We start from the raw sequence: 20930 nt of genomic DNA on the forward strand, positions 1-20930 counted from the left end.
TTACATTTAAAATTATCTGAACCCCAGGTCTTCAGGGCCACGCCTGGTTAATCGGGCCCTGGGGGGAGGGGGTGAGAAATTCCTCCCTATGCATCCAAAAACTACAGAACTTCATGTATTGAGAGTATTCCTTATTCTTATGTTATGTTTTGCGTATCCAGAATATTCATTTTTTTATTCTGCCCTTTCACAGACCCCTACAAAGCTCTTTTTTACTCCTTAACTCTCTAACCCCCCCAAACTTTACTAATCTACATTACTCTTTTTAACTTCAGTAGTATACAATCCTAATCACAGACCAAAGCCATGCAGTGTGTGTAACAACCCCAAACTGTTTCAAGATACATAAAATGGACACGTATTTCTTTAGAATATTTTGTGTTCTTTCTCTGACAGCTATAATTCTTACTAAATGTTGTCTTATGCAGTGACGATTCTAACCACTTTTTATCTTCTCTTTTTGAGCTGTTTAACAAGGAATTTTGGTGAAAGAGTCCCCCAGTTTAATGCTTATGATTGAACCATATCATGGGAATCGTTGGAATTATTCTTATGACCCCCATATGTGCCAATAACACCATGTGGCATTGCTCCTTTTTTGCATAGGCACATTAAAATGGGAAAATACTATACATACAAATAAGATCCTATCTAATAGAGATTGGAACACACAAATCTTGTAGTGCAAAGGGACCTTACACCCTGAACACAGACATAACGACCTGGCACAGACCTCTGAAGAAAGGGCATTTTCCATTCACCCCTGAACCAGGGAAGCCATCCACGGAACATCCAGGCTGGTCTATAACATCACCTGGAAGCACTCCTCTACCACGGAAGACCCTACACTGCTCAGACATCGACCTGCTCAAAAGAGACTTCCCTTAACACTGAGAAGACTTAACAACAACGACCTGCTTATAGGACAGGGCTCCCTGCATTGCCCTTTGATTGTGAGGGGAAACGAGAGGACGCTCCACATCCTGACTTCAATGTAGGATATGAAGATTCCAGGAGCTTTAATACAGAAACATGATACCAACAACAGAGACTGTGTGAAAAATAAAAGTGTGTTGGCACTACAGACAGTGTCTTGGATTGGACGATCTAGCTTGCCTGGAGCCTAGAGTTGGTCTTGTGCCAGGAAACTTCAGGGGTCAGGTCTCTTTGTATTTAGGCCAAGGTTATTTCTTTCCATGTCCCTCATATTTTGGTGGGCCTATGCAAACAACAATTGCCACTCTAACACCATTTTTACTGTGCTCCTTTGACTCTAATCCTTAAAAAGAACCCACTTAAAATTTGAGGTTAACTTAAGCTAATATGCATGTATATGGAAATGTAAAAAAATACTATGCCTGTAATGTTTAAGGAGTTACGTATGTTTTATGGCTTTAGATTGCCTTGTGTGCTGTTAAGAAATATTATAATGTGTTACAATCTGGGGACTTGAGGGACAAAGTAATTGTACATGGATTCTGTCTTATTTATCTTAATGTTCTTTGGTTGAAATTTCAAAGTTAAGATATCAGCAAGGGGACTTCTTAGAATTATGTTATGGTTGATTGTCCTTCCACTGTAACTTTACCTTGTCCTCTTTCTTTGCATCCTTGTTCTCATAATTAAAAAAAATTAATAAAAAATAAAAAATAAAATAAAATTACCTGAACCAGGAGTGTTATTGGGCCACTTTTATCCACTTCTAGTATTTCACCATTCTTTGTGCCAACCAAAATATGACCATGCCCTAATGATATAGCACGTATAGATGGGTTATCTTCTAGGAGAAGACCTGAAATGTTCAATGGATGTATAAAATTAGTATAAAAATGGTGAATATATTGTCAATGATGCCATTTTAATAAAAAATTACATCACAAGGTTGATTTCTTATATATTTATTCTAATAAATACATTGTAGTTTAGCCCAATCTAAAGTACAATTATATGCTACAACTATATAATTCTATATTAAATCAACCATTACTAGTCTCCAATAACTGCTTCTTCTGTTACTTCCAACTCATCCATCTCTTGCCTCTCTTAAAGCATGCACAATATTCTGGTTGGTAATTTTAAATCAACATAAGATGAATTCATACATAATGTCCTAAGCACACTTCAGAATGTCAACATCCTGACTAAGAATTACATCAGCTCTTGCCCTCACAGATCTTACAATAAGGAAATTAGGACTGTATGAGCAGCTCAAGGCTTTTTTTTTTTTTTTTTTTAAAGGGAAGGAGACTGTAGAAAAAAAATCATCTGAGAGGGCCCGAGTGACAGCACAGCAGTAGGGTGTTTGCCTTGTACATGGCCAATCTGGGTTTGAACCCATATGGTTCCCCAAGTCTGGCAGGAGCGATTTCTGAGCTCAGAGCCAAAAAAAATGTCTGAGCACCATTGGGTGTGGCCCCCCAAACAAAACAAAACAATAAAATACAAATAAAATTATCTGATAATAAATGTTTGCAATTTGAAAACTGATTATATTGTCAGGAAAGTAGAAGAATGGGTTAGAGCAGAAAGGGAAATTCTAGGCAAAAGTAACAGGTAGACAGCTCCAGCACCTCTACAGAGGCAAGGACAACAAAACAGTGTGAAACAAAATTCCACCTTTGAAAATGAATTCCTGGAGAGTTGACATGTAACACCTGTTGTGATTTTTCTATGTACGATTTAAAATGTTAAAAATCTTGTTCTTCAGAGCTACCTTTCCAGGTGTACATTTTGAAATGATAGCAAAGATTCTAGAATTCAGTTTAAGTGACTTTCCCCATATAACTCTGGTATCTGCTGGTAAAAAATAAAATCATATTACACATGTTTCATTTGGTTAATCTTATATGGTCATGAGAAATTAATCATTTTCATACAAAGTAAATTAGCTTTTAAATCACCTTTAGATCCTGGGGCCAAAGCAGCTCTTTTGATAGCATAGGTTTTCAAACATCTTTCAAAGGAATCATCCCAAAGAGCTATTACACCATCTTTTCCTCCAGTTACAAATCCCTATGACAGTAAAAGGTTCACATTAATAAAGACCTAAAAATTGCGGTGGGGGAATCTCTTTTATACTGAAAACTTCTAGATAAAGAAACATAACTTAAAGTTATTCTATAGAGAATAAAAATTGAAATAAGATTATCCACTCTTTGTTTTTGAGTCACTCCCAGCTGCTTTCGGAAGTTATTCCTGGCTCTATGCTTAGAAATCACTCCTGGCAGATGGGGAATAGTAGGATGTCAGGGATTGAACCTGGGTTGGCTGCGACAAGGCAAATGCCCTACCTGCTGTGCTATTGTTCTGGCCCCATTAGCTTAGTATGTTTTTAAAAATATCAATATGGAGGGCCCGGAGAGATAGCACAGCGGCGTTTGCCTTGCAAGCAGCTGATCCAGGACCAAAGGTGGTTGGTTCGAATCCCGGTGTCCTATATGGTCCCCCGTGCTTGCCAAGAGCTATTTCTGAGCAGACAGCCAGGAGTAACCCCTGAGAACCGCCAGGTGTGACCCAAAAACAAAAACAAAAAAAATATCAATATGGAATCTGTAAAAACCTATACAGTGACATAAAACATTATACTTTTTTTTTTTTTTTTGGTTTCTGGGTCACACCCGGCAGCACTCAGGGGTTACTCCTGGCTCTATGCTCAGAAATCACTCCTGAAAGGCTCGGGGGACCATATGGGATGCCGGGATTTGAACCACTGTCCTTCTACATGCAAGGCAAATGCCCTACCTCCATGCTATCTCTCTGGTCTTGAAACATTCAACTTTTATGTTTAGACTCTAAACTAATTTGTAATCTGAAACTCTAAAATAACTTATCACATTCAACAAATTATATCTATTATTCTGAAGTCATAATTCTATTCATTTTTTAAAAGGGGGTAAGAACAACAGCTTCCTCACTTGTATCATATACCATGATGATCATATATATATATATCAAGATGATGACATGTAGTGAACTTTTATAATTTTAACACAAAGTTGTCAATAAGTATTAAAAACAAGTATTAAATATTAAATACTATTTAATAAGTATTAAAATAAGTATTTAAAAACAGGACTATAACAAAGGCAATCCAGATCACAATTATTAAAGATCCCAATAAAGAGAAAAACATCATTAAAACATTCTGCCATAATTAAAAAATTAAAATTAAATTATCATTAGGTTGCTTACTTTTTCCAAGGCATGCATACTGAACACTGGTCCATCATGCGCTTTAACTGTTTTTATAAGGAAGATGTCTCTCCAAACACACACATCTCCCGTGGATGTTCCAGAAAAAGCCATCTCCTCAGTCCATCCATACACTGCACACATCATTGTGTCATTTTTCCCCAATGTGCCAACATAGCCTTTTCTTCCAATCAATCCTCCTCCTGGTTCATAAAATTGAATATTAGAAAAGGACTACTGACTACTGTAAAAAATGTATAATATTACAAAGCAGTAAAATATCTTTTCTATATTTGTCTGAATTAAATGATGTAACAGTAAAGAAAATGTAGATTTTTCACAATAACTTGGCTAGATGTGACAGTCATCTATGGCTGCCATTAGAATTTAGCTATGAAGCAAGAAAGATTTCTCAAGTGGTAGAACACATGCCTATCAAGAACAAGGTTCTGAGGCCTGGAGTGATAGCATAGCAGTAGAGCACTTGCCTTGCACACATCCTATCTGGGAGGGACCAGGGTTTGATTCTCGACATCCCACATGGTTCCCCCCAAGCCTGCCAGGAGCAATTTCTGAGCATAGAGCCAAGAATAACCCCAAGTGCTGCTGGGTGTGGCCCCAAAACAAAACAAAACAAAACAAAAAACAAGGCTCTGAATTCCATCCCAGGGTGCCAAATGCTCCTTCCCTTAACAGAACTAAATTGTGTAGCCCTTGTAAAGCCATAGTATCAAAAAGCAGTCTCTGAATACTGCCAGTCAAGAGCACCAAACCTCAAGTCCACAGTATCCCTTGAGGTTCCAAGCATCACTCAGGGTAGTTCCTATGAAAAAATTCTAAGTCAGTTTTAATCAGCCCTTTGGTTGTTCAAATTTTTTTTGGGGGGGCCACACCCATTTGACGCTCAGGGGTTACTCCTGGCTATGCACTCAGAAATCGCCCCTGGCTTGGGGGGACCATATGGGACACGGGGGGTGGGGGGAATCGAACCGCGGTCTGTCCTATGCTAGCACTTGCAAGGCAGACACCTTACCTCTAGCGCCACCTTCCCGGCCCCTGTTCAAATTTTTTAAATTAAGGCATATCTTTTAAAACACAAAAACGTAAAAAATATTGAAATGGGACTAAAAATGTGGTTCAGTGGCAGAGCTGAAAGCTCTATTGTGTACTGTAACAAAATAAAATAAAAACCAATGTATTATCAATTTATATAAAATTCTTACCATAACTAAAACATATTCTTCTGAATATATGTTGATTATTTTCATGCACTTTTTTATTACTGATTTATAAATTCTTATGCAACATATATTTTTTCATGATTTAAAATTTACAATAAGAACCACTTTATATTCTGCAACTTGCCCTTTTAAATTAATTATGCATTTAAGTTGTATATACATAAAACTAACTTTAATAACTGTATAATATTTCTTAATATAAATGTTACAGTTTATGTACTTTCCTACTAATGGATACTTAAGTTGTTTCCAAGGTTTCACTACAGAAAGCAACAGTGCTTTGGAGCCAAGAGATAGTACAGGGAGTAAGGCACTTGCCTTGCATGCAGCCAACCTGGGTTCAACCCCTGACATCCCATATGGTTCCCCATGTACCGCCAGGAGTGATTCATGAGTGCAGAACTAGTAGTAACCCTTGAGCATCACTGGGTGTTGCACAAAAACAAAAACAGAAAAAAATAAAGCAACAGTGCTTTAAATATTCTTGTAAGGGCTGGAATTCTCTAAGAATGACTATCAAATTCCTTCCAAGTTGATACTCTAATTCTTACTCCTACTAATAGAGAAAGGAGTTCCTGTTTCCTACTTTTCAACACCTGGCAATGTCAGACTGCAAGATGTGAAATGCCAACTGAATTCTATAGTTTTAACTGGCATTTCTCTATTAATAAACTTGGTCAATACTTTCTGATTTTAACCAGCCATTATGACTTATTGATATAGTTTGCTAACTATTCCAACCAAGCTATTTAATTATTTTTTTTACCACTCCACATCTAGTTTTATTTAATTTTGTTAATAATTATTTATTTAGGGCCCGGAGAGATAGCACAGTGGCGTTTGCCTTGCAAGCAGCCGATCCAGGACCAAAGGTGGTTGGTTCGAATCCCGGTGTCCCATATGGTCCCCCGTGCCTGCCAGGAGCTATTTCTGAGCAGATAGCCAAGAGTAACCCCTGAGCAACGCCGGGTGTGGCCCAAAAACAAACAAACAAAAAAATTTATTTAAGGGCTGGAGAGATAACATGAAGGTAGGGTGTTTGCCTTGCAGCAGAATGATGGTGGTTTGAATTCCCACATCCCATATGGTCCCCTGAGCCTGCCAGGAGTGATTTCTGGGCATAGAGCCAGGAGTAACCCCTGAGTGCTGCCAGGTGTAACCAAAAAACCAAAAAAAAAATATTTATTTAAGCACCGAGGTTACAAAAATACTTTTTTTTGTTTTTTGTTTTTGGGCCACACTGGCGTTGCTCAGGGGTTACTCCTGGCTGTCTGCTCAGAAATAGCTCCTTGGCAGGAATGGGGGACCATATGGGACACCGGGATACGAACCAACCACCTTTGGTCCTGGATCGACTGCTTGCAAGGCAAATGCCACTGTGCTATCTCTCTGAGCCCACAAAAATATTCTTAGTTGGGTTTCCATCAATGTTCCCTATTTCCCTTCCTTCCCAACCCCTATCTGTCTTTGGGACAGGCATTCTATTTCTCTTTCCCACTATCATTGTCATGGTAGATGTTAGTGCAGTTATTTCTCTAACTGCACTCACCATTCTTTGTAGTAGGCTTCATATCATGGGCTGGTCCTTCCAGCCTGCATCTCTATTGTCTCTGGTATTATTACCATCCTGTTTTAAAAATCAAGCTATTTTATTAATTTATTCAAGAAATACATATGCCAGACACAATTCAGAAAACAAAAGTCTCTACTTTTGTCGGATGAGAAAAATTAATAGGGCAAATAAGTAAAATGCACAGTAGGTCAGATGATCAGGTATTATTTTAAAGAAAATGAAGCATTATAAAGATAAAGAGGAGCTGGAGAAATATACGCTATGCTGGGTAAAGCACTTGCCTTGTGTGCAGGTAATTTGGGTTCAATCCCTGAGCACAACCAGGAGTGACCCTCAGAGCACAGAGTCAGAGGTAAACACTAGCATAGACAGGAGTGGTGCAAAAATTCAAAACTTGGGTTGGAGCGATGACGCAGTGGTAGGGTGTTTGCCTTGCACGTGGCTGACCCAGGATAGACCACGGTTCGATCCCGCAGCATCCCATATAGTTCCCCAAGCCAGGAGCAATTTCTGAGCACATAGCCAGAAGTAACTCACTGGGTGTGGGCCCCCCCCCACCCCAAATCTGAACTTGACATTTTCACAGCATGTATCTTGGATAGTAGGTAAGATGCTCCCTACAGGCATCAGGCTCAGGTCACTTTTATCTTGTTTCCAGAGTCTTGGTGCAGAGGTTTGGATAGTGAGACCACAACAGGAATCACCTCATTTCCCACTGGTGAGTGAACTCCATGGAGGAGAAACTCAGAAGTGAGGAATGTAAGTCAAAAAGCATGCCAAATTCTTAACATATATATATTTTTAGAATTTTGTTTCAGAGGACTGTTTAGTTAATCAAATTTGAGGGGGAATTTTATTTAATTGCAAATCTCTTCATTATAAGGCTCTTTTGTGTGTGTTTGGGGATGGGCACCTCAGGGAGATACATTTAGTGGTGTTCAGTGGGAAATTTAATTATTTTTTCCAAATAAAAATAAAAATTATGCAATAAATATTTGTAATTTTAAGTGCCTGTGATACTAATATTAAATTTTTTGAATAATTTTTTAAAAATATGAAAATATCAATGTTTTTTTTTTTGGTTTTGGTTTGGTTTGGTTTTTGGGCCACACCCAGTGGTGCTCAGGGGTTACTCCTGGCTGTCTGCTCAGAAACAGCTCCTTGGCAGGCACAGGGGACCAAATGGGACACCGGGATGCGAACCAACCACCTTTGGTCCTGGATCGGCTGCTTGCAAGGCAAACGCTGCTGTGCTATCTCTCCGGGCCCGAAAATATCAATGTTTGTTTATTATTTTAGGCCACACTTGAGTGCACTCAGGCCCTACTACTGGCTTTATGTTCCCAGATCACTCATCACATTGTCAAGAATCAAATTGAGGTTGGCTACATGCAAGGCTACATGCACCTTAACCCCCCAAATATCTTTCCAACCTGTGAAAATACTTATAAGTGTAATGTGGCCTGATAAATTTTTGTGATTAAAATAATAAATCCAACTCTGTAAATCAATTCATGTCCTATGTAATTTAGAACGTGACAGCTATTTGAATTTAGGAAAAGTCTTCATTAAGACTACTCTTTTCTTTTTAGTTTAAGTTACTAGTCAGCACATTAAACTGGCCTATAATAAAGAGGTTGGCTGTAAAAGTCGGTTTAACATATATCATCAGTTATAGGAAGTTATAAAGAAGATAAAGAGAGGAAAGTAATATTTACCTCCTTCAATAAGAAAATCAGAAATATAAGCTGGAGCAATAACTCAAAGGGCTATGGCATATACTTTGCATGAAGGAGAATCAGGTTTAATTTCTGGAACCAGAGTCCCCTGAGCACCATGCTGAGAGTAGTCTCTGAACAACATGGTATGGTCAATAAAAACAAACAAAAAATTTACAAAGATGGGATTGGAGTGATTTGCTTTACACTACACAGTGGGTAGAGTATTTGCCTTGCACCCAGCTGACCCAGGGTTAATCCCTGGCATCCCATATGTTTCCCCAAGTCTAATAGGAGTAATTCCTGAGCATAAAATCAAAAGTAACTCCTGATCCCTGCTGAGTTACAATTACTGACATTACTCCATACTATATATTAAAAGAACTGTTTTCAGACTTCAAAAGAACTTTATTCCTTTATTCTCTCTCTTTTTTTCCTTTGGTTTTTGGGTCACACTTGGCAGCACACAGGGGTAATTCCTGGCTCTACATTCAGAAATTGCTCCTGGCAGGCTCAGGGGACCATATGGAATGCTGAGATTTGAACTGCCATACTTCTGCATGCAAGGCAAATGCCTTGCCTCCATGCCATCTCTCCGGCCAAAAAAGAACTTAATTCTTTTAAAGTTTTAAAATTTTAATTATTATAATTTAGACAACATATTTATAATAGTGTTAATATTTGTTTAAGACCCTCCACCAATGTCCTTGCATTATGTCCTTGAATAATACATTCCCTCTTCCCACTTCCATCCTAAACTGGTATTCTAAATTCTGTAATCCAAGGTCAAGAGATTTGTTGCATTTGATACTGGCTATTCTCTTGTTTTGTTTCTCACTCATCTACAGATGAAAGATCAGGCAGTATTTATCATTCTCCATTCAATGTCCATTCTTTTCCAATATACATTTCACTTCCTATTTTTACATATTTTAGTTGAAAGGCATAGATAATACAGTATTCTTTGTGGAAAAAAAGACATTATTTTGTTTTGTTTTAGGGCTATACCTGCCAGTGCATAGAGGTTACTCCTGGCTCTATACTCAGGAATTACTCTGAGAGGGTGCTCAGGGGACTATAAGGGGTTCTGGAGATTGAATCCAGATTGGCCATGTGCAAAGCAAGTGCCCGATCTATTGTACTATGGTTTTGGCTCTCAAGAGACTATTTTATTGTTGGTTTGGACCATAACAGTTTTCAACGTTTCCTCCTGACTCTGCACTCAGGATTCACTCTTGGAGGGCTCAGAAGACCTTACAGGATGCCAGGGATTGAACCCAGGCTGGCCACTTGCAAGGCAAATACCCTACCTGCTGTGCTATGGCTCTACCCCCACTTTACACTGAGAGACTTTTTTTTTAAATTTTTATTTAAGCACCTTAGCTACAAAATTGTTTATGATTGAGTTTCAGTTAAACAATGTACAACTCCCTTCAGCAGTGCACCTTTCTCATCACCAGTGTCCCTAATATCCCTCTAATCCTCCACCCCTCCCAGCCTCTGGGCTGACATTTCACTTCTCTCTCTCTTCCTCCCCACCTTTTTGACATTGTAGTTTGCACTATTGTTAATGAAGGGGTACCATGTATATCACTTTTCCCCTTTCAGCACCCTGTTTTTGTCCAGAGTGGTCAGTTCTATTATTGTTTAGTGACCCCTTCTCTATTCTAATTGTAATCCCAATCTTTGTCATCAGCTTCCTGCCATGAAATGGTCCTCCTGGCTCTCATCTCTATTGCCAAGACTATTTTTTAAATGTGAACTTCCTCAATAAATAATTTTACAGTTATAAATTGCTCACATTCCATTTCTGCATCATTTTATAGTATGTAAAGAATCTTTATCAATTTTCCTTTTTTGGCTTAGTTTATATACTAAAAGAAAGAAGTTTTGGGGCTGGAGTAGTGGCACTAGAGGTAAGGCGTCTCTGCCTTGCAAGCGCTAGCCTAGGACGAAACTTGCAAGGTTCAATCCCCCTGGCATCCCACATGGTCCCCCAAGCCAGGAGCGATTTCTGAGCAAATAGCCAGGAGTAACCCTTGATTGTCACCAGATGTGGCCACCCCTCAAAAAAATATAAAAATAAATAAAAAAGCTTTCTTACCTGCTCTGCGCCAAAACTTCATGTGTTTAATTCCAGCTGTAATTAATTTATCAGGCACATAAGGATTCATCTTGACAACAAAAATCTTATCTTTACTTCCTCTGAAATAAATAACAAAATGTTTTAATTCTAAAGATAAATAATTTTACGGTAGTCTTTGACTTCATTCAAATTTACTTTTAAGGGGCCACCCTCAGTGGTGGCTATCCTTGGGGGTATGTGTCCCTGTAGTACAAGTCCTGACAGCCTGGACAGTGCTATGGTGCTGTGAACCTGCAGTACTGGGAGTTGACTACCAGGGTTACATCTAGAAGTACACAGGAGACACCAGGATTATACCTTTTGGTACTTATAGGGGCATGTGGTGTCAGGCATTGAACTCAGTACTGCACATATGCTAGACATATGCTTTATCCCTTATGCCATCTCCCTGGCTTTGTTATTATTTTAGTAAGTTAACTCTTTTCAACAGAATCCCAAATAAAGGAAACAGTAAGAACTGAACTTTTTTTTTTCACATCAGGGCTATTATATACTACAGTGCACAGGGAATATACAAATTGTGATATAAACAAGTTAAAGAAATTTTTTTAGTTGTAGCTTAGTATGACCTTTTCAAAAATAGAGGACCTGTTATATTCTATTTGAGAATTACATACTCCCAATTAGTATTTATCTCCACTTGGGTGGTGGTGGCATTATAACTTTTTTTTATCAATAGTATAAACATACACATTATTGTAACACTACCAGTGGACCTCAAACTTCTTAAATAGGGGGCCAGTTCACTGTCCCTCAGACAATTGAGTTCTGGATTATAGTAAAAACAAAAACTATGAACACATTCCTATGTACATGGCATATATTTTATTTTGAAGTGAAGAAGCAAAACAGGAACAAATCAATATGTGGTCTGTGGGCTGTAGTTTGAGGACCACTGCTATTACCTAAAGTGTAAAAATAAAATATAATTTATTTCTAATTTTTAAAGTCCCATTTTAAGAGCAGGAAGTTAAAAAATTAGTCTTTGACATGTTAATTATTTTCTCCTTAAAAGAAGAGATAGCATGGAGGTAAAGTGTTTGCCTTGCATGCAGAAGGTCAGTGGTTCAAATCCCAGCATCCCATATGGTCCCCTGAGCCTGCCAGGGAGGTTGGTACACTGGTGAAGCAGGTGTGGCATTGGAATTGTGTGCATGAGAAACCAATACTAATAATATTGTAAACCACTAAATCTTAACCAATAGTTTTCCTTTTAATTAATTAATTAATTAATTTTTGTTTTGGGTCATACCTGGCAGTGCTCAGGGGCTACTCCTAGCTCTTCTCTTCACTCAGAAATAGTCCTGGTATCCAAAAAAATAAAAATAGTCCTGGTAGGCTCGGGTACCATATGGGATGCCAGAAATTGAACTGGGTCTGTTCCAAGTCAGCTGCATGCAAGGCAAACATCCTATCACAATGCTAATTCTCTGGCCCCTCAATACAGTTTTCAATGAAGAAATTGTAAATTTTTTATTATTATAAAATAGTATATGCTCATTTTAGAAAATCTGGAAAATAAGCTTGGAAAATAAAGAATAAAAAACAAAAATAATCTAAATCTCCTTTTGCAATCTATCTTGCCTGTATCTTCTTTCACCAAATATAAATATTTTCTTTTTACTCTCATAGTTTGCAATGCATCAAAATTCACTTTTCTTGTACAGAGGTTTAAACCAATAGTTACTTCCAAAATAATATTGTAGTTACTTTTAAAAGTGGGTTGAAGGGCCAGAGAGAAAGCTCAAAAAACGAAATCCTATGCTTTGCTGTGAGAGGTCCAAATTTGTTCCAAGTGTCACATGATCTGAGTACTGGTAGAAATAGTCCTCAGACACCACCATATGTGGTTCCCAAAACAAAAAAACAACATGTTTTGTTTTTTTTCTCCTATTATGTTTCTTTTTTTTTTTATTTAAACACCATGGTTACAAGGTTGTTCATACCACGTTTTTCCCCCACAGATAAAATTGTTCATAATTGAGTTACAGTCATATAATGTACAACAACCTTCAGCAGTGCTCATTTCCTGCCACCAATATCAACAATTTACCTCTCACTTTCCCTGATGCCCTCTTCTCTCCCACTCACACTTCCCGTCTGACTTTGGTGCAGGCATTTTACTTCTCTTTCTCTCATTTCTTTTTTGACATTGTGCTTTTCACTACTGGTTTTTTTTTTTTTTGTTTGTTTGTTTTTGGGTCACACCCGGCAGTGCTCAAGGGTTACTTCTGGCTCTATGCTCAGAAATCGCCCCTAGCAGGCACGTGGGACCATATGGGATACCAGGATTCAAACCACCGTCCTTCTGCATGAAAGGCAAACACTTTACCTCCATGCTATCTCTCCGGCCCCGCTTTTCACTACTGTTAATGAAAAGATGCCATACATGTCCCTTTCATAGTAGACCCTTTTCTACTCTAAATGTACTCTCTGCTCTTTGTGGCAAGCTTCCTACCATGACTACTACCTCCTAATCCTCAACTCTATTATCTCTGGATATCATCCCTAAACTGTCTTTTATTTTCCTTATTCCACAGATGAGTGAGATTATTTTGTTTTTCCTCCTACTGATTCATTTCAATCAGCATAATAGTCTCCACATTCATTCATGTATAAGCAACTTTCATTACTTTATTTTCCTAATGGCTGCATAGTATTCCATTTTGCAGATATACCATTTTCTTTAACCACTCATCTGTTGTTGAGTACCTGGGTAACTTTTAGATTCTGGCTATTGTGAATAGTGCTGCAATGAACATAGGAGTGTAGAGGGCATTTTTGTATTGTGTTTTTATGTTCCTACAGATATACCCTAGGAATTGGTATTGCTGGATCATAAGGAAGGTCAATTTCCAGGTTATTTATTTTATTTATTTATTATTTGGTTTTTGGGTCATACCCGGCAGCACTCAGGGATTACTCCTGGCTCTACACTCAGAAATCGCTCCTGGCAGGCTTGGGGGACCATATGGGATGCTGGGATTCGAACCACCATCCTTCTGCATGCAAGGCAAACACATTACCTCCAATATTTTTATTTTTTAAGGAATATATTTTAAGGAATATCCACACTGCTTTCCAAAAAGGTTGAACTAGACAGCATTCACACCAGCAGTGAATGAGAGTCCCCTTCTCCTTATATCCAGGCAGCACTAATTGTTCTAATTCTTTGTGATGTGTGCAATTCTCTCTGGTATAAGATGATACATCATTGTTTTTCTGATTTTCTGAATGTTTAGTGATGTGGAGCATTTTTCATGTGTCTTTTGGTCATCTGTATTTCTTCTTTGCGGAAATGTTAATTTCTTCTCCCCATTTTTTATGGGGTTAGATAAAAATAACATGATGTTTACAAGGAGTAAGTCTTTTAAGTAATTTATGAAATCACATGTACTTTTTATCAAAACTATACTACTTATTCATTGGTAATAAAGCTAACATGTTTGTTTGATATGAAACTGTTTTATCTTAGAAAGTGTTTACGTTCAAAGTAATTTCAGTATTTTGCAATGTTTCATCAAGTTTCCCCCCTACCTTGTCACTGAAAGCTTCTCTCCTTTCCTCCAGTCCCACAAGACAATGCTGTGGCTATCATCTATTCCAACTGAAGTCAAACGTTTCCCATCCGCTAAGAAAATTAATCAGAGAGGTATGCTGACCATTAATAACCAGAAAATAAAACACACCTAATATGAATTCTAAAATCACAGCTCCATATTTAAAGTTTTACAAAACATGTTGAAAGTTAAGCATGAATATAATTGTAATAAGAACCAGAATTTATGGGAATAGAGGGAGAAGTTTCTGTAAGCCTCTAATCCGCAGACATTGTCTCTGATTTCAGTTACTGTTATTTATCTGCTACCTTGAATCAAGAATAGAGGGTTAAGGGAGATATAGGGGAAATAAATTAAAAATAAGAAGAAAAACTAAGAAGTGTTTAAATAAATATACCATAATCAATCATGGTGACTATGAAAATTAAATGAGAAAGATGTTGGTTATATCTGCCTACTGCAATTAATAAATAGCGAAGGTCAATAATTTTGTAACTATTGTCAAACAACACTGTTAAATGTATTAACATTGGAATTATTAAACTAAGTGATATTGATTATTTTAATAAGTATGAGTGTGTTTAGAGATGGTAAAAATTCAAATAAAATAAATCATTTGGCACTTTGCCAAACTTTTTGCAAATTTCAATTAGTTCATTATCACTATCAGTGGTGTTTCTCTTTTTGGCTCTGTTTGTCTTCAATTTATTAACTTCGAACAAATCTTTTGAATATGTATCCTCATTTTCTCCCTTACAGATAATTTACTATCACTTTAATTAGAATACACTAATTTACTGATTTTTATTTGTTTGGTTTTTAGACTAATCCCAGGTTCTCACACATGCAAGCACCCTACTGAGGCTCAGTTCCTCCCCTATTTTACTGCTTCTTAATATAAAACTGTAGTTATTAATGTAAAATTCTGTATCTACCCCTCCTGTTTCTGATACTAGCTTTCACTGTGAACACAGTTGTGAAAAATTTAAAGATACAGCACAGAGCTAGTATAATCTAAAAATTATTTTTATAAGTCAGTTTAGAATTCGCTTGAAATGTTACTTAACAAGAATCTCAATTCTCACATCACAGATCTTACTCTAAGAATTTTCAAAGTTTACTCTTTGAAGTTGGCTATAAAACATTAAGTGAAACTAATGCCTGTTCAAAGAAGGAGTCACATCCAACTAATGGTAACATCATTTTAGATGTTGCAAAGACATTTTTATTTTAATAAAAACTTATTATTTTAATGAGTATCAAAAAGTATACCTGTTAGTACTTATATTCCAGCCAGTAAATCCAACTTTATCACTTTAATCTGTTAGAACAACAATATGCATATCTAATAAAAATTATAAAGGTCACAGTCAAATGACAAGCTAGGTAATACCAATTTTGACTTGAAATTGCCTAAATATCTCTAGATTTTCAATATTCTTACTAAGAGAGAATAAAGCCATGAGAATAAAGCCATACCTGAAAAATCAACAGCACAGATTCCACACTGGTGGTACCCTTTTAATATTGACAATGGTTTAACAGTCTCTGTATCCCATATATGAATTGAGGGATCCCTACCTACCTAAAAGAGAATTACAAAAGTCATTTTACATGATTAAATGAAAAACAAAACAAGAAACTTTGCAGCCTCTATCATGTCTGCTATTGACATAAAAATAAAAAATTATGGCAGACTCTATATATTTTCTTTTATAGTTACTCAAAAGCAAATGAAGTAAGACTCGGTGTTTCTAGGAATGTTCTACTACCACTGAACTCCTAAATTTTATTCTATATTTCACCAATAGAAAGAATCCAGAGCACCTATTACTGTCAGTATTCCAGTGCTATGACATCCAGATAAATTTGCAAACTCACTAGAAAAATAAGTCTCTTCACTTAAATAAGGACATCTGGTAATATATGCCCCTAAACAACAGAAAGTTGTTAAATAAAAAACTTTATGAAAGGGATACTACTTGAGGTTGGCCTTCAGAAAGTAAGAAGAACTTCAATTTTATTTTAAAAGATGCAAGAACCAATACCTAGAGACAGTAGGTAATTTTTTCATAGCTCACAAGTGGATATCATTGGCTTTAAAAATAATATTCAGTGCTGGCAAAGGTAATATTTGTTATTAGAGCACAATTTGGGCATCTCATTAGGAATATAGGGAGAGAAGAAAAAGCAAGGCAAGCTCATGTTTTTATAAATTTCAAAAGGAGCTAGAAAATTTGAGATTGAAGAGAAGAAGGAGAGAATTGTCCAAGAGTACATACATAGGCACAAAACTACTAATAATGTTGGAGAAAATAAAAATTACTGATAGATTTGGAAAATGGCTGGCTGGAAAAAACAGAAAGCAGGAGACTGGTTGGTGGCAACATCAACAGTTGAGAATTACAGAACACTTTATTGGGAGTAAAGAAAAAGTAAAATAAAACCATAATAGAAAAGCAAAGATATATTCAGGGTAGAGAATCTAGCTCTGCTGAGAGCAACTAAAGTAGGTCATGTTAGGAATGGCTGGCCACAAAAGCATAAAGGAGAATGGAGAACAAGTCTGTTTTCAGGCTTAGGCAATCAAGTTGATCATGACATCATTTTGTAGCAATACAAGGATAACTGAGTTTGGAAGAAGCCTAATCTCATTTCTCACCACTTTACACATGTTATGTCTTGGGTGTCTTGTCAAGACACCTAAAGGGTAAAATTTTTAGAAAATTATATATATGTGTGTGTGTGTATATGTATATACACTATAATTCACTCAGTGTTTAAACCATATTCTTAGTTCCTGATAGTGCACCATGCTAAGCTATTTTTTCCTATTGCTTTTTATTTTCAAACAGTCAACAAATATTTGATAAATTAAACAAAGTTTCCAAGTTTTTGTTTGTTTGTTTGTTTTTGGACCACACCTGGCAGCACTCAGGATTTACTCCTGGATTTGTGCTCAGAATTTGCTCCTGGCAGGTTTGGGGGACCATATGGGGCCAGAAATTAAACTCAGTTTCGTCCTGGGTTGGCTGTGTGCAAGGCGAATGCCTTACCGCTGTGCTATCTCTCTGGAAAAAAAACCAACAAAGTTTCCAAAATATGGTACAATTTGATACTTCAGTTACTCCAGTTTAATACTCAACATACTCTTAAAATATGTATTTAAAAGAAAAATGATAATGTATTTTCAAAAAGAAATATAAAAGTTGCCGAATTTTTTTCTAGCTTTTTATTAACTTCACATTAATTTTTAATTCCTGCAAAGAGGGTATTCTTTGTACTTTATTCTCCAAAAAATATAACTATATCAGAACATCAAAATACCATTCACATTAGCTGTATAAGTCTCAAAAGTCAGATGAAATATTTAGTTATATAATTTTCAAAAGTCAGAAGTACTTTCATTCTCTTTCCCAAGTGGTCCCCAGGAGGTGCTGGGGCCATTCCCAGCAATTCTTGACCGTAGTTTAATCTGTCTGCCCCAGGATGCAGTGCTGCTCAAGCCTTGCAATTCTTAGGGTCTCCTGGGCCACACCTAATGTTTATTAGGGGATTCCAGTGTTACACTTAGCAGTTCTCAGGGAATAGTACCAGGGATTAAACCAAGTTTTACCTCTGTGCTATTTCTTTGGCCCCTTAATATTTTTTAAATTTTGAAAAAAAAATTTTTTTTTTGGTTTTTGGGCCACACCCGGCATTGCTTAGGGCTTACTCCTGGCTGTCTGCTCAGAAATAGCTCCTGGCAGGCACGGGGGACCATATAGGACACTGGGATTCGAACCAACCACCTTTGGTCCTGGATCGGCTGCTTGCAAGGCAAACGCCGCTGTGTTATCTCTCCGGACCCAGAAAAATAATTTCTTTTGAAAAATAATTTTTTGCTTTTGTTTTGAGAACATACCTAGTGGTGCTCAGGATTTACTTATATCTCTGCATTCAGGGCTCTCTAAGAGGTGTTGGGATCAAGCCTGGATCTGCTGCTTGCAAGGCAAGCATCTTACCTGCTGTACTATCACTATGGCCTAGACTTTGAACAATTTTTGTTTGTTTTGGGGCCACATCCAGCGGTGCTCGGGGGTTACTGAGCTCTGATTCATGGCTCTAAGCTCAGGTATCATTCCTGACAGACTCAGGGGACAATAAGAGATGCCGAGGATAGAACCAGGTAGATCAGCTGGGTGCAAACACCCTACTCACTGTGCTATTACTCCAAGATCTTGAACAATTTTAAGAAATAATTTATTTTAGAAGCGTATAAAAACTAGACTTATTGCTTTAGATAAGAAGTGGAAAACTGTGAAAACAGAGAAGGTAGTGTGAACCTGTGTTTGGGGAGAAAGGTTTTGAACATGCAGGGCCTAAATTAGAAGTGCTGATGTTTACATAAAGCCAGAAGCAAAGGATCTAGAGCAGGGGTCTCAAATTCAATTTACCTGGTGGCCGCAGGAGGCAAAGTCAGGGTGAGGCAGGGCTGCATAAGGGATTTCGCTTACTGAATATTAGCAATAAAAAATTGCATTAGTAAGATAAAAAAATTTCAAAAAATTGCATTAAACATTTGCATACCCCAAACGTAACTGCTCGGGGTATGTGAATGTTTAATGCGATTTTTTTCTTACTAATGCGATGTTATTGCGATTATTCGGTAAGTGAATAATCGCAAATACTGCAATATTTGAAGGCCGGCCACAGGCCACAAAATGTTGTATAGAGAGCCACAAACGGCCTGCGGGCCGCGAGTTTGAGACCCCTGGTCTAGAGCTTGATGACAAAAACATTATTTTTAAGCTAAAGACAATTGAAAGTAGTAAACGGAGAAAATGTTCCATGTTACACAGATATTTTTTATAAAGGCAGAATATATATAATCATTTTTAAATTTTATTAAGTGATAATTTATAGATTACATAAGTTTTTGTATATAATATTTTGAGGATATAAATTCTACTTTGGGAATGGAGAGATAGTACATGTTACAGTAAGACATTTATCTTGCATGCAGCTGAATCTGGTTTGGCCCGTAGAAATCACTTATGTTACCCTAAGTATAACCAGAAGTGATCCCTGAGCACTGCCAGGTGTGGCCCAAACAACCCCCAACACCCACTCTCCTTAGTGGAAACAGACTCTTACTGAAGTTTCTTCCATGGGATGCAGACTACATATGCTAATAAACTATTTTATTAACTTGTATTTTCATTAAAATGTCAAAGTGAAATGTAAAATAGGGGAAAAAAATCTATGTGTAGCCTCCTTTCAATAGGCATTTAGTAATGTCCTATGGCCCAAATTCCCTGAATCATGGTAGTAAAGTACCAGTATTTAAACTGGCTTCATTCCAGAAGTACAAAGTTCCAACTTCCTGAAAACAATGTGCATAACTGTGCTATAAGAGAGTTCTTTATTTATATCCAATATAAAAAACATAGAGGGACCCGGGAGATAGCTCTTGCATGTGAAGGCCTTGAATTTGGTCCTCAGCCTGGACCCCCCAAGCACTGATGGGATATGCTCCTGAAGGCTCCTAAGCAGTACTGTTAAAAGCTCTGGTGTTCTTCAGCACCACTGTCCTGAACAGTGTCATGAATCATCTGGCCTGGTTGGCCAAGTATCTCAGAGAATAGCCGCTGGTCCCTGAGTATATATATATCTACCCTTTCTGGTCTGATGTTACATACCTGGCCTGTTGCCACATAGTCTTTCAAAGGATGAATAGCCAGGCAGAGAATATCATCATCATGACCCAGGTAAAAGCGCTGTGTGTTTTGCTGTCGATTATAAATGACACCCACTGCTGCCACATGGTACACAATTTCACCAATTTGAGTATAAAACAAATTACTTCGACAATCATAACCTCTGTAACTAAATATAGAAAAGGTAATATAAAATTAATATATTTATCTTACATGATTCTGAACAATTCAAACAAAGCAGAAATATCAAGCCTTGTAAGGCTTTATAAACTGTTCTTATTAAAAATAACTAATTTAAGCAACACTAAGAGGAAAAAGGTGTAGAAAATGTACATAGTATACTACTATTTACATGAAAAGAAAAGGAATTTTTAGTCCTCATCAAAGAACTACCATATATAAAACTAAACTTCACAGAAGTAATGCCTATTTTGACACTGAGAAAAAAAAAATTCTACTAAATAAACCCATCTCCAAATTCTTTTTTTTTTTCTGTTTGTTTGTTTTTAGTTTTTGGGTCACACCCAGCAGCACTCAGGGGTTACACCTGGGCTCTTCGCTCAGAAATCACTCCTGGCAGGCACGAGAGATCATATAGGATGCCAGGATTCGAAATACCGTCCATCTTGGATCGCTGTGTGCAGGCAAACGCCCTACCACTGTGCTATCGCTCCAGGCCCCCCATCTTCAAATTCTTAATAGATTACTACTCAGTCAAAAATATGAATGCCTGATAAGGAAGTCTTATTATAAATGTATTGTTGCTGGGCTGAAATATGAGATCTATACTACCAGATGTTCT

General features: G+C 37.2%; 1 protein-coding gene across 1 annotated transcript in view; it reads right to left on the minus strand.

The window, feature by feature from the left end:
* EML5 (EMAP like 5) overlaps positions 1-20930 on the minus strand; it is a 219618-nt gene that overhangs the window by 110350 nt on the left and 88338 nt on the right. Inside the window, exons 14-20 of the mRNA XM_049769917.1 lie at positions 20111-20297; positions 15909-16014; positions 14407-14500; positions 10828-10928; positions 4192-4394; positions 2901-3012; positions 1665-1792 (exon numbers count right to left, since the gene is read on the minus strand). Of these exons, the coding sequence (XP_049625874.1) occupies positions 1665-1792; positions 2901-3012; positions 4192-4394; positions 10828-10928; positions 14407-14500; positions 15909-16014; positions 20111-20297 (931 nt within the window). The remainder of the gene's footprint in view (positions 1-1664; positions 1793-2900; positions 3013-4191; positions 4395-10827; positions 10929-14406; positions 14501-15908; positions 16015-20110; positions 20298-20930) is intronic.

Source organism: Suncus etruscus, chromosome 3 (assembly GCF_024139225.1).
Source record: "Suncus etruscus isolate mSunEtr1 chromosome 3, mSunEtr1.pri.cur, whole genome shotgun sequence".
Classification (NCBI taxonomy): Eukaryota; Metazoa; Chordata; class Mammalia; order Eulipotyphla; family Soricidae; genus Suncus; species Suncus etruscus.